Source organism: Elephantulus edwardii, unplaced genomic scaffold, assembly GCF_000299155.1.
Source record: "Elephantulus edwardii isolate Elephantulus edwardi_28Jun2011 unplaced genomic scaffold, EleEdw1.0 scaffold00208, whole genome shotgun sequence".
In the NCBI taxonomy this organism is placed as follows: Eukaryota; Metazoa; Chordata; class Mammalia; order Macroscelidea; family Macroscelididae; genus Elephantulus; species Elephantulus edwardii.
Genome location: NW_006399958.1, coordinates 26,730 through 45,346, shown reverse-complemented (window position 1 = coordinate 45,346; position 18,617 = coordinate 26,730). Strand labels below are relative to the sequence as shown.

Sequence of the window (18,617 nt, the reverse complement as noted above, 5' to 3'; positions counted from 1 at the left end):
TTTTTTAAATTTTATTATTATTTGTGTGTGTGTGTATGTGTGTACCTTTGAATCAGATCCAACTGATACAGGAGGAGATTGCCCCTCCCTCTCCAGCGCAGCATCTGGTGGATTCAAACTGAGCACCTTTGGGATTGCAGAACAGCTTCTTGCCACTAGGCCACCAGAGCGCCAACACCCTCCGCCCGCCCCCGTGGGTCTTCTTGCTTGCTCTTTTCCTGGAGGTGAGATTTTTCTTCTGTTGTTGCTGGGTTGCTTAATTTAACGGCAAGACCAGACAACATTCCCCTTGCGGATTGGCTAACAAACTCCATTCGCATATTCTCGCCCTTCTACACGGCAAAAATCAAACTATGGGCAGCAAAGTCATAGTGAAAGAAAGACAAACCCCACGTCTTTTGACATATGCCCAGGTATCTGCCAGTTCGCCTTGCCTAAGGCCCACGTCAGCCACTTCTTCAACATCACTTCCCATCCAACTTTGAGTCTTGCAGTGAGTGTACTCAAGATAGAATTCGCCAAGAAAAGCCCTGGACCAGATGGTTTTACAAGTGAATTTTATCAAACGTTCAGAGAACTGTTACCAATTCTACATAAATTATTTCAGAAAATAGAAGAAGATGGAATCCTCCCAGATTCATTCTATGAAGCAAACATATATTTGATATCAAAGCCAGGAAAAGACACCACCAAAATAGAAAACTATAGGCCAATATCTCTCATGAACATTGATGCAAAAATCCTGAATAAAATACTGGCAAATAGAATCCAACGATACATCAAAGAAATAATTCACCATCAAGATAGAATTTGGCTGGTCCAACTCACGTGTGAAGGCCACTCTATGCTTGTGACAGGCCACAGTATAATGAACTCATAAGTCACTGTGGAACCGGCTGGTCATCTTCTTGTTGCATAGGCTGTGACCAGAATGGTAGGCAGGGTGAAGGGGTTGATTCCTTGGTGAGTGAGGCCATCTCCCTCCAAAGAAGACAGAGGCAGGACATTGCAAGTACAGACAAGTCTAGACACGGAATCTTCACACTTGAACTCACCATATCCGTTGGTTTTAGATGCTGTGGTGTCAACTACAACTCACAGAGACAGTTCCACTCAAGCTAATTTTTTTTTTCTCTTCCCCAACAGCCATGGTCAGCGCACAAATACCTCTCTCCTTTCCAGCGGCCCAGTTCGTCCTTTTTGTCTTTGTGGCTTCCACCATATTTCACTTGCAGCAGCGGCTGATGAAGGTTCAGTCCTCATGGGAGTTGGAGAGTCTGCCTCAGATTTCCCTGGACATTCAGGGCTCCACTGGCCCCCAGTTCAAGGGTATATGGACAGTCAACGTCCAAGGCCGTCTGGGGAACCAGATGGGTGAGTACGCCACGCTGTACGCCCTGGCCAAGATGAACAAACAGGCTGCATACATCTCCCCCCAGATGCATAACACGCTTGCACCCATCTTCAAGATCACCCTACCTGTCCTGCATAACGTCGTGGCCGACAGGATCCCGTGGACTAACTACCACCTGAACGACTGGATGGAGGAACAGTACCGCCATATCCCGGAGCCCTACGTCCGCCTCACAGGCTACCCCTGCTCCTGGACCTTCTACCACCACCTGCGCCATGAGATTCTTCGAGAATTCACCCTGCATGACCACGTGAGGCAGGAGGCTCAGACTTTTCTCCATGGCCTACAGGTCAATGGTCACCGGCCTTCCACCTATGTGGGTGTCCACGTCCGCCGGGGGGACTATGTCCATGTCATGCCGAATGTTTGGAAGGGTGTGGTGGCGGACCGGCATTACCTCAAACAGGCCCTGGACTGGTTTCGGGAGCGCCACGAGTCCCCAATTTTTGTGGTCACCAGCAACGGCATGGCATGGTGTCGGGAGAATATTGACAACTCCCGGGGGGACGTGGTCTTCGCTGGCGACGGGGTTGAGGGCTCGCCTGCCAAGGACTTTGCTCTGCTCATACAGTGTAACCACACCATCATGACCATAGGGACCTTCGGGATCTGGGCCGCCTACCTCACAGGGGGACAAACCATCTACCTGGCCAACTACACCCTCCCAGACTCTCCCTTCCTCAAAATCTTCAAGCCAGAGGCCGCTTTCCTGCCAGAGTGGGTGGGGATCAATGCTGACCTGTCCCCGCTCCTCAAACAATGACAGACTCTGGCTCTCCCCAGCTGTGGCTCTGCCAAGGCCAGTTCCAAGGCCTTCCGGACACGGTGTTAGACGTGCCAGGACATTTGTGCTTCAACAACGTATCTATGAGTGTCATATGACAAGACCAGAGAGAGCTTGTGTCCAGCGGTATAGCCAATTCAGCATCTCAACCATATTATTCGTGGCCCGCAATTCTATTTATCTTTTTCCCTTCTAATCATCATCTCCTCTGAGCCTGCCTCCCTGAAAGTCCCCCCAGATGGTGGCCACATGATTTCCTCCATAGTAGGGGTGGGGGAGGTGGGGAAGAGGCTTATATGGAGCCCACATGCAATTCCCCTCACATCTGACTGGCTAGAGTTTTCACATCACCCTCTGGCCAAGCGTTCATCAAGACAAGGAGACTTCTGGGATTGCTCTCAGACTTGGGCCAATAGCCATTCAGCCCTTGCACGGAGGGACTTCTCAGCAAATCTGAAGGACATGGCAGAGAAAAAAACTGGAAAGAAGTGAGGGATGGCTGTAGGGTAGGCACAGGGCGGCCCCGAATTCCTGTGTGGGCTGTTCATTGTCAAAAGGCACCTGGCCACCACGTGTCCTTGGGACAGTGTCCATCCCGAAGGCTCTCTTTATGTAATGACCCCCACTTAGAAACCAGAAAGGCAAGCCAGTTGCTTTTGAGTCGACTCTGACTCCTGGCGACCCCCGTGTGTCTCAGAGAAGCACCGGACTCGGTAGACTTGGCACTGGCTGTAAATTTGCAGGAAAAGATCATGAGGATTTTTTGTATGCTGTCAAGGGTCAGATTTGAACCCTCAACCCTTCAATGAGTATCAGAGCACAAACCATTTTGCAAAAGCTTCCTATTGGCCAGGAGTGGGTATTCATCCAAAGCCACAAGCCCTACCTCTCAGCTCTGGCTTCCTGAGGCCCCAGAAGATTACAGCAGAGAACACCACGGCCTGCAGGGCTCAGGAAATGTGAGAATATTTGTCATTCTCTCAGTCACTCCTGGTGGCACTCTGTTTCACATCAGACCGCAGAGACACCCCCTCAAGGGATACACTTGTTACCAACACAGGCACCAATAAAGCAATTTTTTAAAAAACAATTGTTAAGAATGAAAAAGGGAGCTCTGGTGGCCTAGTGGGTAAGGAGATGTGCTGCAAACCCAAGACAAATGGTTCAAATCCACCAGCTGCTCTGAGGAAGAAAAATTAATAATCTCCTCCCAGGTGATTTACAGATTCTGAAAACCCACTATGAGCTGGTCACTCGAAGTCTCATAAACACAACAACTCTATGAACACAGGAGTCCTGGTGGCACTCAGATTAAAGCATCAGGCTTCTAACTGAAAGGTCTGTAGTTTGAACACAAGGGAAAAATAAGAGATACTGTGGTCCCACAAAGATCACAGGTTGCGGGGCAGTTCTCCGCTGTCCTGAAAGACTGCAGAGTCAGAATCAACAGTGGAGGTTTGTATTATGAGCTATGACTTGGGTGTCAGGGTGAGAAGAATGGGCTGGGGTGTTTCTGAGGGTCTATTATGTGGGTGCCTCCTGAAATCCAAAACACATCTAGGGAGGTCCATTCTCTGGCTGGTCTGTGGACAGGGGCTGGTCAATACCACTTCTGACCAAGAAGGTGGCAAGCAGCATTCCCTGCAATGATCCAAGACACAAATTGAGGAAGTGGAGAAAGAAGAGATGCAGAAACAAAAAAGGAGGGCAGAAAACTTCAAGGAGCTGATAGCAGAGGCCACGAGGCCAGGTGCCCTGGCCACAGGCAGAATGCAGAAATAGGGCCAAAAAAAATCGAAGCCATTCTTTTTTTTTTTTTAACTAGCAAAAAAATTCTGCCACTTTTTATTTGACATACTGGTATTTCCATAAACTTTTTTTTTATTTCCATAAGCTTTTAAGTTGAAGATAAGCTGTTCAGTAAAAATAATTTTCTAGACACAACATGTTGTTGTTGTTATGTGCTGTCGAGTTGCTTGCGACTCATAGTGGCCCTATGTACAACAGCCGTAAACTCTGCTTTGTCCTGCGCCAATCGCACTGTCTCCGATACACCCATCCCAATTACCCCAGTCACTGAATCAGTCCACCTCATAGAGGGTCTTCCCTTCCTGCGCCGTCCCTCCACCCTACCAAGCATAATGTCCCTCTCCAAGGATGGTCTCTTTTTACAACATGTCCCAAGTATGTTAAACAAAGCCTCAGAATCCTTGCCTCCAAGGAGCAGCCTGGTTTAACCCTCTCCAGGACAAATCTGTTTGTTTTCCTAGCAGTCCATGGTATCCTCAACGCTCTTCTCCAGCACCACAACTCAAAGGCATCAATTCTCCTTCTGTCCTCCCTAGACATTGTCCAACTCTCTGATACATAACAAGTGATAGCAAAGACCATGGCCTGTATCAGATGCACCTTAGTCTCCAAAGAGACACCATTGCTCTTCAGTACTTTGGAGAGGTCCCTAACAACAGACTTTCCCATGGCAATATGTCTTTTAATTTCCTGGCTGTTGTTGCCAAGAGTGTTGACTGTGAAGCCAAGCAGACTAAATTTGTTAACAATCTCAATCTCTTCACCATCCATCCTGATGCTGCCAATTGGTCCAGTGGTGATAATCTTTGTCTTCTTGACATTGAGCCTCAATCCATATTGTAGGCTGCAGTCCTTGACCCTCTACAGCAAGCACTTCAGTTCCTCCTCAGTTTCAGCAAGCAGGGTTGTGTCATCTGCATAACGCAGATTGTTGATAGATCTTCCACCAATCTTGACCCCACAATTCTCATAGAGCCCAGCCTCTTGGATAATCTGTTCTGCATACAGGTTGAAAAGGTATGGAGACAGGACACATCCCTATTCCCTTAAGGCAGGGACTGTTTAAAAAAATCTTTATATTAAAACATATTGAGGCTTACTTCTGTCCACATTCAGGAATTATGCAAGCATATCACTGGTTGCACACATTCCTTCAGCAAGAACCAAGCCATTCTTTGCGACTAGGATGACAGTGACCTCTCTGACCACCTGAGGCTCTACTGCCACCTGGAGTTGGAATGAAGGGTTGCACCGGGGCCTGTGGAAGTTTAAGAACCAACTTTTGTAGAAAAAAACAAGAAAACGAACACCTCTTAGGAATAGATGAAATTCATGATGTGTCTGGGTGAGAAGCAATTATCTGTAAAGACTTAAGGACCTCGAGATTACTGCATCTCCAATGGAGAAAGAGGTGGAATCAGCGTGCGGGAAGATTTAGGGCCGTGAAACAGCCATGGGGCGGTTCTGCTTTGTCTCTCAAGGTCCCTGAGGGCAGGAATCAATGGCGGTGGGCTTGCCAGACCACCCAGAGACATGTAGAGAGCACTGCCTGTGTGTCAGAAATCTGCCTGGGAGGTGGAAACACTGTGAACAAAACGGCTAAGTTCTTTGCTGTCAAGGAAAGGATCCTTTCTAAAAATTATTATTAATTTAAATGAAAGTTTACAGAGACTTAGGGTTTTCATTTATTCATTCATTCATTGTTGCACTTTTCTCCCTGCTCACTCCCTCCTCCAATTCATTCTTCTCCTTGAAAAGAAAAAGAAGAACTCTTTCATTGTTATACAATCCCTCCCCCCAAGTCCACTCCACTATGAAGCCTTCACTCTGGGCTTCTATAATGACAAGAATACCCATTCATACGTCCCTTTTAAACAGTTCTCTCCCTCATGTTTCAATGCAAAATATATCATTCCTCCCCTCCTTTTCTGTCTTCCCTCAACCCTGATGTCAGTCCCGTTTTACAACAGTGGCTCTATGCAATATTTGTCCTTTGGGGGCTGAGATATTTCACTCAGCATAATGTCCTGCAGGGTCATCTATTTTGTATAATACTTCATGAGTTCCTTGGTTTTCAATGCTGCATAGTATTCCATTGTGTGAGTATACCAGAGCTTCTCTGTCCATTCGTTTGATGGGCACTTGGGTTGTTTCCAGCTCTTTGCTATTGTGAACAAAGCTGCGATAAACACGGGTGTGCAAAAAGGCTTCTTTGGTGGGTGATGTTTCACTCCATGTAACACAAGAAAAGAAAAAGCAAACTGAATGGAGTCCGTTCTGACTCATGGGAACCCAGGGGTTACAGAGCAGAACTGGGCTGTGTGAGGTTCTCTTGCTAGGGTCGTTAAAGAAGCAGGTGGCCAGGCATTTCTTCCATGACACTGCTACATGAATTTAATAATTTTTTTTATTAATTTTAATGAAAATTTAGAGACTTTGGATTTTCATTCATTCATTCATTCTTGCACTTTTCTCCCTGCCCACCCTTCCCCCCTCCAGTTCACTCTTCTCTTCAAAAAGTAAAAGAAAAGTTCTTTTGCTGTTTTACAGTCCCTCCCACCAAGTCCACTGCACTGTGCAGCCTTTGTACTGGACTCCTGTATGCCTTTTATACAATTCTCTCCTCATCTGTTTCAAACCAGTATACATTATTTATCCCATCTTTCTGACTCCCTATCTTGGACCTTTTCTATAGCCCAACAACCAAATGCCCTAACTCAGTCAAGCTGATGCATTAAATTGGCCATCACTGATGGTTCTCTGGGAAGGGAAGTGAGAAGCTGTCCTGTAAGGGACACCCAAGTCTCAGTTCCATATTTACTCTCATAAAAGATAACCTCCCAGGGAGAGCTATGATGGCCTAGTGGCAAGAAGCTGCACTGCAATCCCAGAGATACACGGTTCGAATCCACCAGATGCTCTGCTGGAGAAGGAGGGACAATCTCCTCCTGTACCAGTCAGATCTGATTTGATGGTACACTCAAAGAAAAGAAAAAAGGAAGGGAGGGAGGGAGGGAGGGAGGGAGGAAGGAAGGAGAAAAAAGACAACTTCCCCCAGCTCTAGGGTCTTCCCTCACCTGCTGCCTGGCATCTAGGAGCCCATCCAACCTCATTATCCACCGAGAGAAACAAGGCAGAGGCAACAGCCTAATGGAGCAAATATGAGAAAGATGAACAACAGTGGGAGAACAAGGACCACCCACAACAAGGACCACCCACTCGCAATGGTGGCTGACAGTCACATGTATGGGCCCAACTGTCAAAGTCAAAGTCAAATTAGTCCTGCATCCTGTTGACAATAGGTAACATTTAACACAAATAAACTGACCCCCTTAAGTCTGACTCAGAGCCATCATGTGGCAGAGAGTTCCACAAGGAATTCTTGGATGTAATCCTCGCAGAAGGGAGGGAGCGCTGGTGGCCTAGTGGCAAGAAGTTGTGCTGCAATCTTGAAGGTGGGTGGTTCGAGGCCACCAGCCGCTCTGCGGGAGAAGGATGGGCAATCTCCTCCCTTGCGATTAACTGGCTCTGGGAATCCGCTGGAGGGTCAGTTCCAACTTGATGGCAATAAATTGTGTGTTAGTAGAGTTTCTCTCAGTTTGTGTTTTAGTCGCCTAGGTTTGCTTAATAGAAATCACACAAGTAGAAAGATGGCTTTAAGAACAAGAAACAGAAACCAAGATGGCTGCCCCCGTGGAACTGGAGTTGAAGAAGGCCTTTACAGAGCTTCAAGCCAAAGTTACTGACACGCAACAGAAAGTGAAGCTTGCAGACATACAGATTGAACAGCTAACCAGAACAAAAAAACATGCACATCTTACAGATACAGAGATCATGACTTTGGTGGATGAAACTAACATGTATGAAGGTGTAGGAAGAATGTTTATTCTTCAGTCAAAGGAGGTAATTCACAACCAGCTATTAGAAAAACAGAAAATAGCAGAATAAAAAAATTAAAGAACTGGAACAGAAGAAATCCTACCTTGAACGGAGTGTGAAGGAGGCCGAGGACAACATCCGGGAGATGCTGATGGCACGCAGGGCCCAGTAGGCGGCCAGGAGGAGAAAGCCCCCCACAGGACCCCTCGCAGGATCCTGTGGAAGGGGAGCCTCTGCTCTGCCCTGGTGGACACCAGCCAGTTGACCTCATCAGTGCACTCTTTATACATGGCCCCGAGTTCCTCACAGATTCCAGCCCTCTATTTCTGACCCTGGCTCCTCTGCAGGACACTGTTCTCTCCTGGGATGCAGGGTGAGCTCCCAGGAGAGAGGGAGGAGGCAGGAGCCATGCAGGCAGATCTTGCCTGAGCCCACTCCTGGCACCATGCTGGCCAGATCAATAAAGGCATCTGCCCCCCCCCTAAAAAAAAAAAGAACAAGAAACACTTTTTTTACAGTTCTGGAGTTCAAATCAGGGTCTCCGTGGTTTCAGACATTCCTTGGTTTGCAAATGATTCTCACTTCCTGTCTGCCCCAAGGTACGCTCAGACTGCTCTTTTGTAACTAAAGGATTTTGAGTCCATCATGCTCTGGTCCAATTCAATTAACATTAAAAACAACAACAACAACAAAAAAAAAAGCCACTCAAACAATTCTGCGGAGTTGCTTTTGATTCATGACCACCCCCTATGGGTCAGAGTAGAACTGGGCTCTACAGAGCTTTTTCAAGGACTGATTTTTTTCGGAGGAAGCCAATCTCCAGGCCTTTCTTCCTAGTCTTAGCTTGAAAGCACCACTGAAATTTGTCCATCATGCTTGGTCTTACTGGTATTTGCAGAAACAGCAACAAAGTGTCCAACATCACAGCAACATTGAAGCCGCTACTGTATGACGCGACAGAAGGATGGTGGACCCTGCCTTTCTCTCTTGACTAACAGCATCTGCCTCTTACCCTTTTCATTTGAAATCCTTAAGACCCAACAGAACTTGTCGAGCTCTGGTAGCCTAGTGGCAAGAAGCTGCACTGCAATCCCAAAGGTGTGAGGTTCAAATCCACCAGATGCTCTGCTGGAGACGGAGGGACAATCTCCTCCTGTACCAATCAGATCCAATTTGACAGTACACACACACACACACACACACACACACACACACACACACATTTAAAAAGCCCCAAATCCAACAGAACTTAGCACATTGAGACACTAGAATGCTGACAGGCAGCTAATACCAGTAATGACTGTTAATCAGCATATCCATGTGTCGGGCAGTGCTGGACACTTGTCTGTGGTCCATCTCAGTGAATGTCGTCAGTTACCTATATATTGGGCCTTAGGCTACTTTTAACAGCCTTTCTAGCCATGGCCATGTTAACCTTCACCAAAAGACTGACTAGGGTTATGCAAATGAGAAGCTCACAGCTCAGCCAGGGGATTCGATAACTTGCTGCTGATGTAAATAAGGTGCTCAGGACCCTTGTGGAGATGAAATCATACAAATAAGGTGCATGGAAACCTAATGAAGGGGATTGGTCGATTTTGCCATCTTGTTGAGCTTAAATAGAGCCATCCCAGAGGTGAAAAGGAGGATTCTCACTACTACCACCAAGAAAGAAGAGACAGGAGTAGAGTGTGCCCTTCCAGTCCAGGGTCCCTGAGCTGAGAAACTCCCTGACCCAGGAGACAGAGAGCTGTAGCAGTGGAAACAGTGAGAGATGGTGGACATAGCAGAACCAGGAGAGAACAACAAGAGACCTTCTAGTCCACTGAGTGTGAAACCTGAGTGCCTCACATAGGAGGCTTGATGGGGAAGGGGAAGAGCTGGGCTTGTCAAATCACAGATCTAGAGATCGGGTGGGTTCCTCTGGACACTTGTTGGTGGAGCTGAAGAGTTCTCGAATATTTACAGGTCATTGGTTAGGTAAGGTTGTGGGCCTAGTGGAGAAACTGTCCTGTCCTTTCCTTTCCTTCCCTTCCCTTCCCTTTCCTTTCCTTTCTTTTCCTTCTCCTTCCTTCCATCTCCTCCTCCTCCTCCTCCTCCTCCTCCTTCTTCTCTCTCTCTTTCTCTCTCTCTCTCTCTCTCTCCCTCTCTCTCTCTCCTTCTTTCCCCCTCTCTCCCTCTCCCTCTCTTTCATCTGTATCTGTAATCTGATGTTTTGACTTTGGTCTTCAAGCCTCAAGATAGAGCAGGGGTTAGGGCTGCTGTACAGGGCTATTGCATAGGGCTGTTGTTAGGGTCGCTATGAGTCCCTGGTGACTCGACGGCACATAACAACAAAGCCTCCAGCGCTGGTTGTCTTAAACCAACATTACTGCTCCCTTAAGCCACTCTGTGTGCACTGCTTTATGCTGTTAGGTGCACTCCAGTCTAACTCACAATAACCCTATGAACAACATCTTTTTTTTTTTAATTATTTTGTGTGCATGTACCGTCAAATCAGATCTGACTGGTACAGGAGGATATTGTGCCTCCTTCTCCGGCAGAGCGTCTGGTGGATTCAAACCGTGTTCCTCTGGGATTGCAGTGCAGCTTCTTGCCACTAGGCCACCAGAGCTCCCCTAGGCCACCAGAGCTCCCCAACAACATCTTGACACCTTGTCTTATGTGGCGCCATCCTCACAATTCCCATCATTCTCAAACCCATTGTTGCAGTTCCTTCTCTTTTGCTGACTCTCTGCCTTTCCAAGCATGACGTCTTTTTCCAAGGACTGGCACCTCCTGACATGTCCAAAGTATGGAGATGAAGTTCATTATCCTTTAAGAAGTACCCTAATGTAAGAGTATAGTGTTACATCTCCAAGTTATGTCCCCCAACAACCGTGCCTCCCAGCATTACCCAGTTTGTATGACTTAGACTATTACTGTCCAGCTAATTCTGACTCATGGTAATGTAATGTGTGCAAAGAAGAATTGGACTCCATCAAATTTTCAATGGCTGTGACCTTTTGGAAGCAAATGGCCAGGCCTTTCTTCCATAGCCCCTCTGCATAAGCTCAAATCTCCAACTCTTTTGTTAGTAGGGAAAAACTTACCTGTTTCTGCCACCCAGGAATTTCCCTCATGTAATTCTCACTCATTTTCAGTCTGGCCTGGTCTGACTTGCACTGACCGATGACTATGGTGAGCGTGACATTCCTTATGTTAGTTTTAGATCTAGTCTCCAAGAGACTGGTAGCTTTTACCTCTTACTATTGAAATGCTTCTTGCATGAAGCCCTGATCTGCTGTGAAAGAAGCTCAGCTACACTGTGAGAGAGATCCCCTGCCCTGGAGGAGACAGGGCTAAGAATACAGAGAAAACAAGATGGGGCCAATGTCCTTACAGGCAAGCTGAGCCCAGCCTTCTAGCTTTCCCTTTCAAGGTGTGAGATATGTTTGATTGTACCATCTTGGATATTCCAGCCCTCCTGGGCATCCAAATCACTACAACCCAATCTAACATTACACAAAGCAGAGATACCCAGCTGAGCCCAGTTCACCCATGGGCTTGTGTGAGATCAGAGCTGCCTTAAGTCTGATGTTTGGAGATGGTGTGCTGTTTACCAACAGCAATTCACAGTACAGCAATTTGAAGACTCATTTTTCTTTGCCTAAAAGCGAGTATCGTGTTAATATTCTGTGTCAACCTGGCCACGGTGCTTTGTATAACATAACAATCTTATGCACTGTGAATCCTGACCTCTGTGATTTTGATGAGGCAGGTTTAGAGGTGATTCTGTAAAGATACAGTCAGCTTGATCTAGTGGCATGCATTAAATCTGTTTAGATTCTCCGACAAATCTGGAAGGCTTTTTTTTTTGTTTGACCCTGCAACTGGCTACTGTCTGACTTGTGACCTCTGAACTTGACCAGCCGCCCACATTACCCTGTCTGGCTCCCAGCCTCTGAAGTCAGCAGCCTGTGACAGCTTTGGAATGATCGTCAGCCTCTGAAGTTGGTAGTCTCCTAAGCCAGTAGTAGCCTGACACTTGGCTTGCCGGTTGATGCTATGTGGACTCCGTTCTCTTGAAAGTCTTACCCACAGACCTGGTTGTTAACTGAAGTCAGCAGTTCAAACCTGCCAGCCACTCCACTGGAATAGATGAAGCCCTCTGCTCTCATCAAAAGACTGCCGCCTTCGAAACCCTAAGGGGAAAATTCTACTTGATCCGATAGGATCTCTGAGTTGCATCTACTCGGTGACACACAGCAGACGTTCCTCAGAAGATAGATCTGGAGACCTGCTTCCGAGTGGTGACAGCCTTGAAACTCTTAGGGAGTAGTTCTACTCAACACACGTGGGGAGGCCGTGAGTGGGAATGAAGTGCATCTAAAACAAAGAAAACTCAGGTTCTGAACCACTGATCTTCCCTCCCCTCCCTGCTCTTCTCCTGCGGCTAGAAAGCTGACACATTCTCCCATCCACTTCCAGATGCCCAGGCAACCAGAGAGTGGAGGAGGGCAGGTGGGAACGAAAACATCTGAAGGAAGCAGCAAGCATCTTATTTGCTCTGGTCAGAAGCCAACGAAGCCTCAATCACACACATCCGTAGAGTGAGGATGGGAGATTAGAAGGAGTGAGAAGTCAGGCGAAGAACAGCGATGCTCTGATGACGAGCTGGGTGCTGTCTGAGTCTGCGTTACGGTGGGAGGGGCTGTACCGGCTCCACCCTCTTCCTTCCTGTAGCCACCAGCTCGGTCCTTTCCCCAAACCCCAACCCGTCACCATGGATCCTCCAGTAGATCCCACAGCCGGGCGCCGCTGGAGTCCGAAAAGTCTGCAGAAAAGATGCTGGGGGCTGGGGGCCCACAGCCCAACGGGGGACCCCCGCTCAGGGCCTCCAGCCAGTCCAATGAGTCCATGGGGCCCCTGGGAGCTGGGGCCGGCGAGTTCGTGGGCGAAGGGAGTGAGGAAGAGAAGACAGATGAGAGGCCTTCAGAGTCCGGAGAGGGGGACAGCACGTCGAAGGAACCAGGGAAGTCCAGAGGGATGGGGGGCAGTGGGTCTGCGGAGGTAGGGGGGAAAGGAATGGAAGGTGAGCTAAAGAGGACAAAGACCAGGTCCCCAGCCCCCTCCTCCTTCAAACCCAGGAGTCAGGGCTCCTCATCTCCACCTCCCTCAGCCTGGGCATCCAGGCCCTTGACTCCCTCCCTCTCGGACCCAGTAATCGGACGGACCCTCAAGCCTCTTCTCCAAATCTAGCGGCTCTTACTTACCCTCGGGCTCCACCGAATCCTCCAGGATGTCATCGATGCTCCGGTTTGGAAGCAGCTATGGACGAAAACAAGCAACATGAACCAGGGACTGCGACCTTGAACCCAGGTAGAGACCCTGAGCCCCACCTCTACGTGCTCCTCTCACCTGTGCCCTCCGGATCGCTTCCTGTAGTTCCTCCTCCAGAGTCAGCGGGGCTGACTTCGGTGTTGAGCAGGGAGTCAGGGCTGGAGCAGGAGCCGGAGGCGCCACCACTACGGTGTCCGGGGCTCGTGGGAGAGGCGGCCGGCCAGATGCTGGACTGGACTTGAACTACAACAGTGAAGACAGCTGTCTTTATAAACCACGCCCACTTAGAGGACAACCCCATCTGAACTATGTGGCTCCGCCCCATCAAATGCCCTTTGACCACGCCCCCTACGTATTCATTGGGTCTCCTTTTCAGTACCCGCCCCCTTTTGTCCTCTTTTCTTTGCAGGTTCTTGTCACTAGGCCACACCCCTCACATTTCATTGGCTACTAGTTTTCAGACTACCCGCCCTGTCCTAGCACGTATTCTCATTGGCCCACGCGCATGTAACCCACACGCCCACACGCGTGTAATCCCGCCTCCAGGGCCTGCTCTCACCGGGCCCTGACGTCGGGCGGCTCCTAGAGCCTTCGGCCGGAGACGCGGCCAGGGAGCCCCCGCTGGACTGTCCTCGCGCCGTGACTTCGACCGCTCGCGGGGTGGAGCGCCGCCGCGCATGCGCTCCAGGAGCATCGACTTGGTCCCCGACACGGGGAGGCCCCGCAGGCGCAGCTGTTGGCGGAGCTCGGAGACCTGGGGGATTGGGGAGCAGGGAGGGATCGAGCCGGGCAGGCGCTGGCGGGAACTGGGACTAGGCATTTGGAAGTCCACTTTTGAGACACTTGAAAGAGATGGAACTAGGGGTCCCAGATGCCTGGGTGTCCAATGGGGTAGAGTAGACTTCTGGGTCTCGCTAAGCTGGAGGACCTCAAACTGAAGTCACCCCAAACTCACCGTCAGCTCTTCCAGTTTCAGGGTCTGAAGTTCCAACTTGTGTGGTGGGGGCGAGGGGCTGGGGGCTCCTGGTGGGGAGGGAGTCGGGGGAGTGGGCTTCATCCTGGCGGTAGTTCTGAGAAGGGAACAGGTTAAAAAGGGCAGAGGAATCAGAGGGATCCTTAAGAGGCTGAAGATTGGGGTGCAGGGAGATGTCTGTGCTTTGGAGAGGGGTACTAGGGCCTTAGCTTCTAGAGACTGGTAGAGGTTGCTGGGGGCCTTGGAAATGAGACTGGGGCCCCAGACTTTTGAATCCTGGTGAGGAAAGGAGAGGTGCCTGAGTTTGAAGGAGGACCAAGTGGGTCCTGAGTTTCTGGGTTCTGGGAGAACAGATAGGGGATCATACCTAGGAGGTGGTGGCTGTGAATTGGTCCCTTCCCCCAGGGATGTCTTCTGGGGTCCCAGTGCTGGCCCCTCAGCCTGGGGATCTCCCCTGGCCCCTTTTCTTGGTTCTGGGGGCTTGTATTGGTGGTAGGTCAGGTTTCCCTTGGGCTTGGGCTCCCTCCAGCTTTGCGTGGTCTTAGGAGACTCCTGTAAGAGGAGACAGGGATGTTACTTCCTTCCACTCTGCTCCAGCCTTCCTGTCCTAAAGCCCCATGCAAAATATGGGGTCTGCTTGGGATGACCGAACTATATCATACGAGCTGATTCCAACTCACAGTGCAAGACAAGAAGGAAGTATCCTATGGGGTTTCTGAAGCTGTAAATCTTTACAAAAGCAGGATTCCACATCTTTTTTTCCAAAGAGTACCAGGTGGGTTCAAACCCCCAAATCTTTCAGCTAATAGCCCAAAACTTCATCACCCAGGTTTCTGTGGGAAAGCTTCACCTACTGCTATCAAGTCTTTTTCGACTCTTAGCAACCCTCGAGGATAGTAGAATTGTTCAATAGGGTTTCAAGACTGTAATATTTTTTTTAAAAAATTATTATTTGTGTGTGTACATGATCAAATTAGATCTGACTGGTACAGGAGGAGATTGTCCCTCCCGCTCCAGCAGAGCATCTGGTGGATTCAACCCACGCACCTCTGGGATTGCAGTGCAGCTTCTTGTCACTAGGCCATCAGAGGTCCCCAAGGCTGTAAATTTTTATAGGGACCAACTGTGTCGTCTTTCTTCCGTGGAGCAGCTGGTGTGTTTGAAACCCTGTCCTACAGGTTAGCAGTCAAATGCCTTAACCAGATGCCACTCAAACTCCCTTGGGAAGACCAGCCCCATTGCTGTCAAGTGGATTATGGTTCTTGGTGACCCTCACGCATCAGATGCCCAAGGTTATACATCTTTACAAGAGGAAACTGTCCCATCTTTCTCCCACTGAGCAGCTTGTAGATTCGAACCACCGACCTTTTGGTTGGCAGCTTGATATATTACACACTGGCTCCTTTGGCAGAAACAGATGGCAGTAACCTTAGCAGCAGAGAAGGACAAGGCTAGACCAGTAGAGGGACTTACCCTCACTCCAGTCTGGAGACTCACCTTCTTCGGAGACGTCCACGGGCAGTATTTGGGTTCAGGGAGCAGGACTCCAGGGCTGAAGAGGAAAGGGGCAAGGTGCGATGGAGAGACAGGGGCCAGAGCGGCCAGGCTGGAAGCGGAGATCCCCGAATCTGAGACTGGAGAGAAGGTTGAGGATCCTGAGAGGACCTTGGGCGGGCAGAACGCCAGGCAGGGAGGAGCAGGGCTGTGCGAAGGAGGGTGCAGGAGGCCCCGGACCCCGGGTGGGGAGTGGCAGGCCCAGAGACTAGAATCTAGGCTCCACACAGCGTGGGTACTCTGGATCACAGGGTGAAGGATGGTCCCCCAACTTGTACATTCTCAAGCGAGGCTGCTTCACAACTTTGGTTCCCAAGGGGTGTGTGAGGGAGCCCAGATTCTGAGATTTTTGTAGGGCCAGGGGTGGGGCCTGCAGTCCTGGTTTTTAGGAGAAGTAGAAGTGCGGGATCCAAAGAAACGGGATCTGGATTCATGCACCCACTTGGGGTGAGGGAGCTAGACACCTGGAAGCAGTTCTTCTAGGGGGTACAGAATGGGGACCTGGGCTCTTGGGTCATCAGCTAAGGACAGGGTTGGATTTCTGTGATGCCCTTTTAGGGAGGAATGAAAGAGCAGGAAGGCGATCGAGGATCTGGTAGTTGTCACTCCAGGAACCCCTCCGGGGAGTGGGGTCACCCAGCCCGCCCTTTGGGGGACCCACACTTACTCGGGTCGTGATAGCGTCTGTGGATCCGCAGCTGGAGGACTGTAGAGGGAGGAGGGGGTGGTGAGAGGAGGAAGGCGGGAAGGGAGTGTCCAGGAGCCTGGCCTGGCAGGCGGGCGGGAGCTGCAGTTGTTGGAGGGCCCAGCCCCCTTACACACCCGGTGCAGGCGGGTGGGCGGGCAGCCCGCTCCCTCTCCCTCTCCAGGGCCTCCCGCTTGCTCCCTGCCAGCCGAACGCCAGAGGGCCCGAGCTGTGCTGGGGCCTGGAGCCAGTCAGCGGCCGGTAGGAGTCCGCCCTGCCCCCTGCTCCACCTGCCCCCTCACTGCCCGTGCCCACTCCACCCCCTGGCACGATCGCCATCTTGGCCACCCAGCCCCTTTGCACCCCGCATACTTTACTGCTTGCACCCTACTTCGCACACGCCTGGTCTTATCTGTCCTTGCTAAACCCACCCACACTGTACACTCGCCCTGCAAGCGCACACCTCCCTGGGTTCCAGCTATGCACAGTTTTGTGCACTTGGGCCCTTTTGCACAGCTCGCATCCTTGACTCCCTCTGTCTCCTGCCACGTTCATGCACTATTTGCGTGGTCCGGATTCTTATTTTGGAGCAAGTGGACTTCTCCATAGGTGGGCATCCTCTGACACGCTCCTTGCTGTCTGCTTACTGGAGGGGTTTGCATCCATCCAGCACACTCAAGGAACTCACCTTTCTTTGGGACATACGTGCACACTTTCTGCCTGTCCTGACCCTCGTGTGTGGCCTTGGAGGCTGGAAAGGCTTAGTAGGTAATTGTCCTTTAACTCAGAAAGGATTTACCAGCTCCACAGCGGAGTGCACACTCCACTGCTTTCCACACGTCAGTGTAAACCCCACTGTCTGTGCAGCCCTATTAGACGTCCAGCCCAACAGCCCTCTCCCCAATTCTCATGTCAAAGTCATCCCAGCTATTCCACCCCCCACCTTTACCTGCCTCGTCCCTCCTCAAAGCAAAGCATAGGTGACCTTCAGCACAGAAAATACCCTTCCTTCCTTGTGACCTGCTGTCCTTCTCCCCCCTCCCATGCATACCCCATGGCCACACACACACACACAGAGAGAGAGAGAGAGAGAGAGAGAGAGAGGAGCCTCTCACCAGAACGGAATTTGGAGCGAATGATTTGGGAGCGCTGAGAGGAAGCTGCCAGGGTCATTGCCAAGGCCAGGATGGGGACCTGGACTGGGGGAAAGGGCAGGGTCCTCATAAGGTGGGAGGTCAGGGTGGAGGGCAGAGGCTGTCCCTGTGTGGGGCAGGCAGAATAAGAGGAGCTGCCCTCAACCATAATAACTGGAGGCCAGGACAGGAGGGGGCTGAGGCCCCAGGGTCTGAGGGCCTGGGTCCATAAAAGGAGAGGAAGGGGCATGGATAGAACTCCTGATTTGTGTCCCAGAAGGCAGTTAAGGACCAGAACTCCGCTGGGCGCTAGAATCCACGATCTTTGGTCTAGAGGAGCATGGGATCCTAGTCGACCTGTAGATAGCTGAAGGGTCTCTATCGCCTGTATCTCAGAAGAGAGTATGTGGCGTCTTAGCCACTTGGGTCTATGGGACTGGGACTGGAGAGGTGACAAAAACCCCCCTCTCCCTTGCACCCCGGGGCTTCTCACCAGGTAATTAGGTTCAGCTGCTCGACTGGGTCGTGGGGCTGGTTGAATCCCTAGATCTGAGCTGGAGGCTGAAGGCTCCGCCCCCCTTCAGGCTAGGACCCCCTTTCAGGGGCGTGCCTGGCGTCTGGGAGCCCTAGGAGGGGCGGGGTCAGGGTTGGGCTTGCTCCTCCTGGGTGACCCGGCCTGCGGGGTCGGGAGGGGCTTGACAGACAGGAGCAGGTGCATGTAGAGAACTGGGGTGAGCAGTAACGGCAGGTGGTCGTGGCTCAGTTCGGCCCAGCCGGCAGGTGCCACCTGTCGCTTGCTTTTTCCCTGACACAGCAGCCAGGATCTGGTTCAGGCAAGTGAAAAGTTCAAATTGGAAGCCTGGACTCCTGGGTCTCAAGGAGAAGGCTGCAGGGGGAAGGAGACTGCTGGACTCCGGATTTGAAGAAGGGAACTGGGACTCCTGAGTCTGAGAGGGAGGGAATTTGAAACAAGGATGAGTGGTTGAGATCTGCTGTGTGCCTGACAGGATGGCATAAATTTGTCACCAGAGAGAGATCTGGATACGAGGCGGGCAGAAAGGGTC

The 18,617-nt window shown here is 50.5% G+C and overlaps 2 protein-coding genes and 1 pseudogene across 2 annotated transcripts; 2 read left to right on the top strand and 1 right to left on the bottom strand.

The window, feature by feature from the left end:
• The first annotated feature begins 1,148 nt into the window (after positions 1 to 1,148).
• Positions 1,149 to 2,177, top strand: LOC102853398 (galactoside 2-alpha-L-fucosyltransferase 2-like). Its single transcript, XM_006897326.1, has one exon. It carries the CDS (start codon positions 1,149 to 1,151, stop codon positions 2,175 to 2,177), a length of 1,029 nt encoding a protein of 342 aa, XP_006897388.1.
• Positions 2,178 to 7,688: 5,511 nt separating this feature from the next.
• On the top strand, positions 7,689 to 8,058 carry LOC102854622 (annotated as a pseudogene).
• A 4,588-nt stretch (positions 8,059 to 12,646) lies between these two features.
• MAMSTR (MEF2 activating motif and SAP domain containing transcriptional regulator) lies at positions 12,647 to 17,593 on the bottom strand. Its single transcript, XM_006897255.1, has 9 exons — positions 17,536 to 17,593; positions 16,403 to 16,441; positions 15,679 to 15,815; positions 14,549 to 14,733; positions 14,164 to 14,266; positions 13,768 to 13,962; positions 13,287 to 13,451; positions 13,142 to 13,196; positions 12,647 to 12,930 (listed from the first exon to the last, which is right to left on the bottom strand). Exons 1-9 carry the CDS (start codon positions 17,591 to 17,593, stop codon positions 12,647 to 12,649), a joined length of 1,221 nt encoding a protein of 406 aa, XP_006897317.1.
• Between the last annotated feature and the right edge of the window lie 1,024 nt (positions 17,594 to 18,617).

Excerpts from the sequence above, each read along its gene's own strand:
- LOC102853398 (XM_006897326.1), top strand. The coding sequence starts at position 1,149 with ATGGTCAGCGCACAAATACCTCTCTCCTTTCCAGCGGCCCAGTTCGTC.
- MAMSTR (XM_006897255.1), bottom strand. The coding sequence starts at position 17,593 with ATGACCCTGGCAGCTTCCTCTCAGCGCTCCCAAATCATTCGCTCCAAA. Across the intron at positions 14,734-15,678 it reads CGTGGACGTCTCCGAAGAAG|GAGTCTCCTAAGACCACGCA; the intron begins GTGAGTCTCCAG and ends CTCCTCTTACAG. Across the intron at positions 13,197-13,286 it reads AAGCGATCCGGAGGGCACAG|CTGCTTCCAAACCGGAGCAT; the intron begins GTGAGAGGAGCA and ends TTTCGTCCATAG.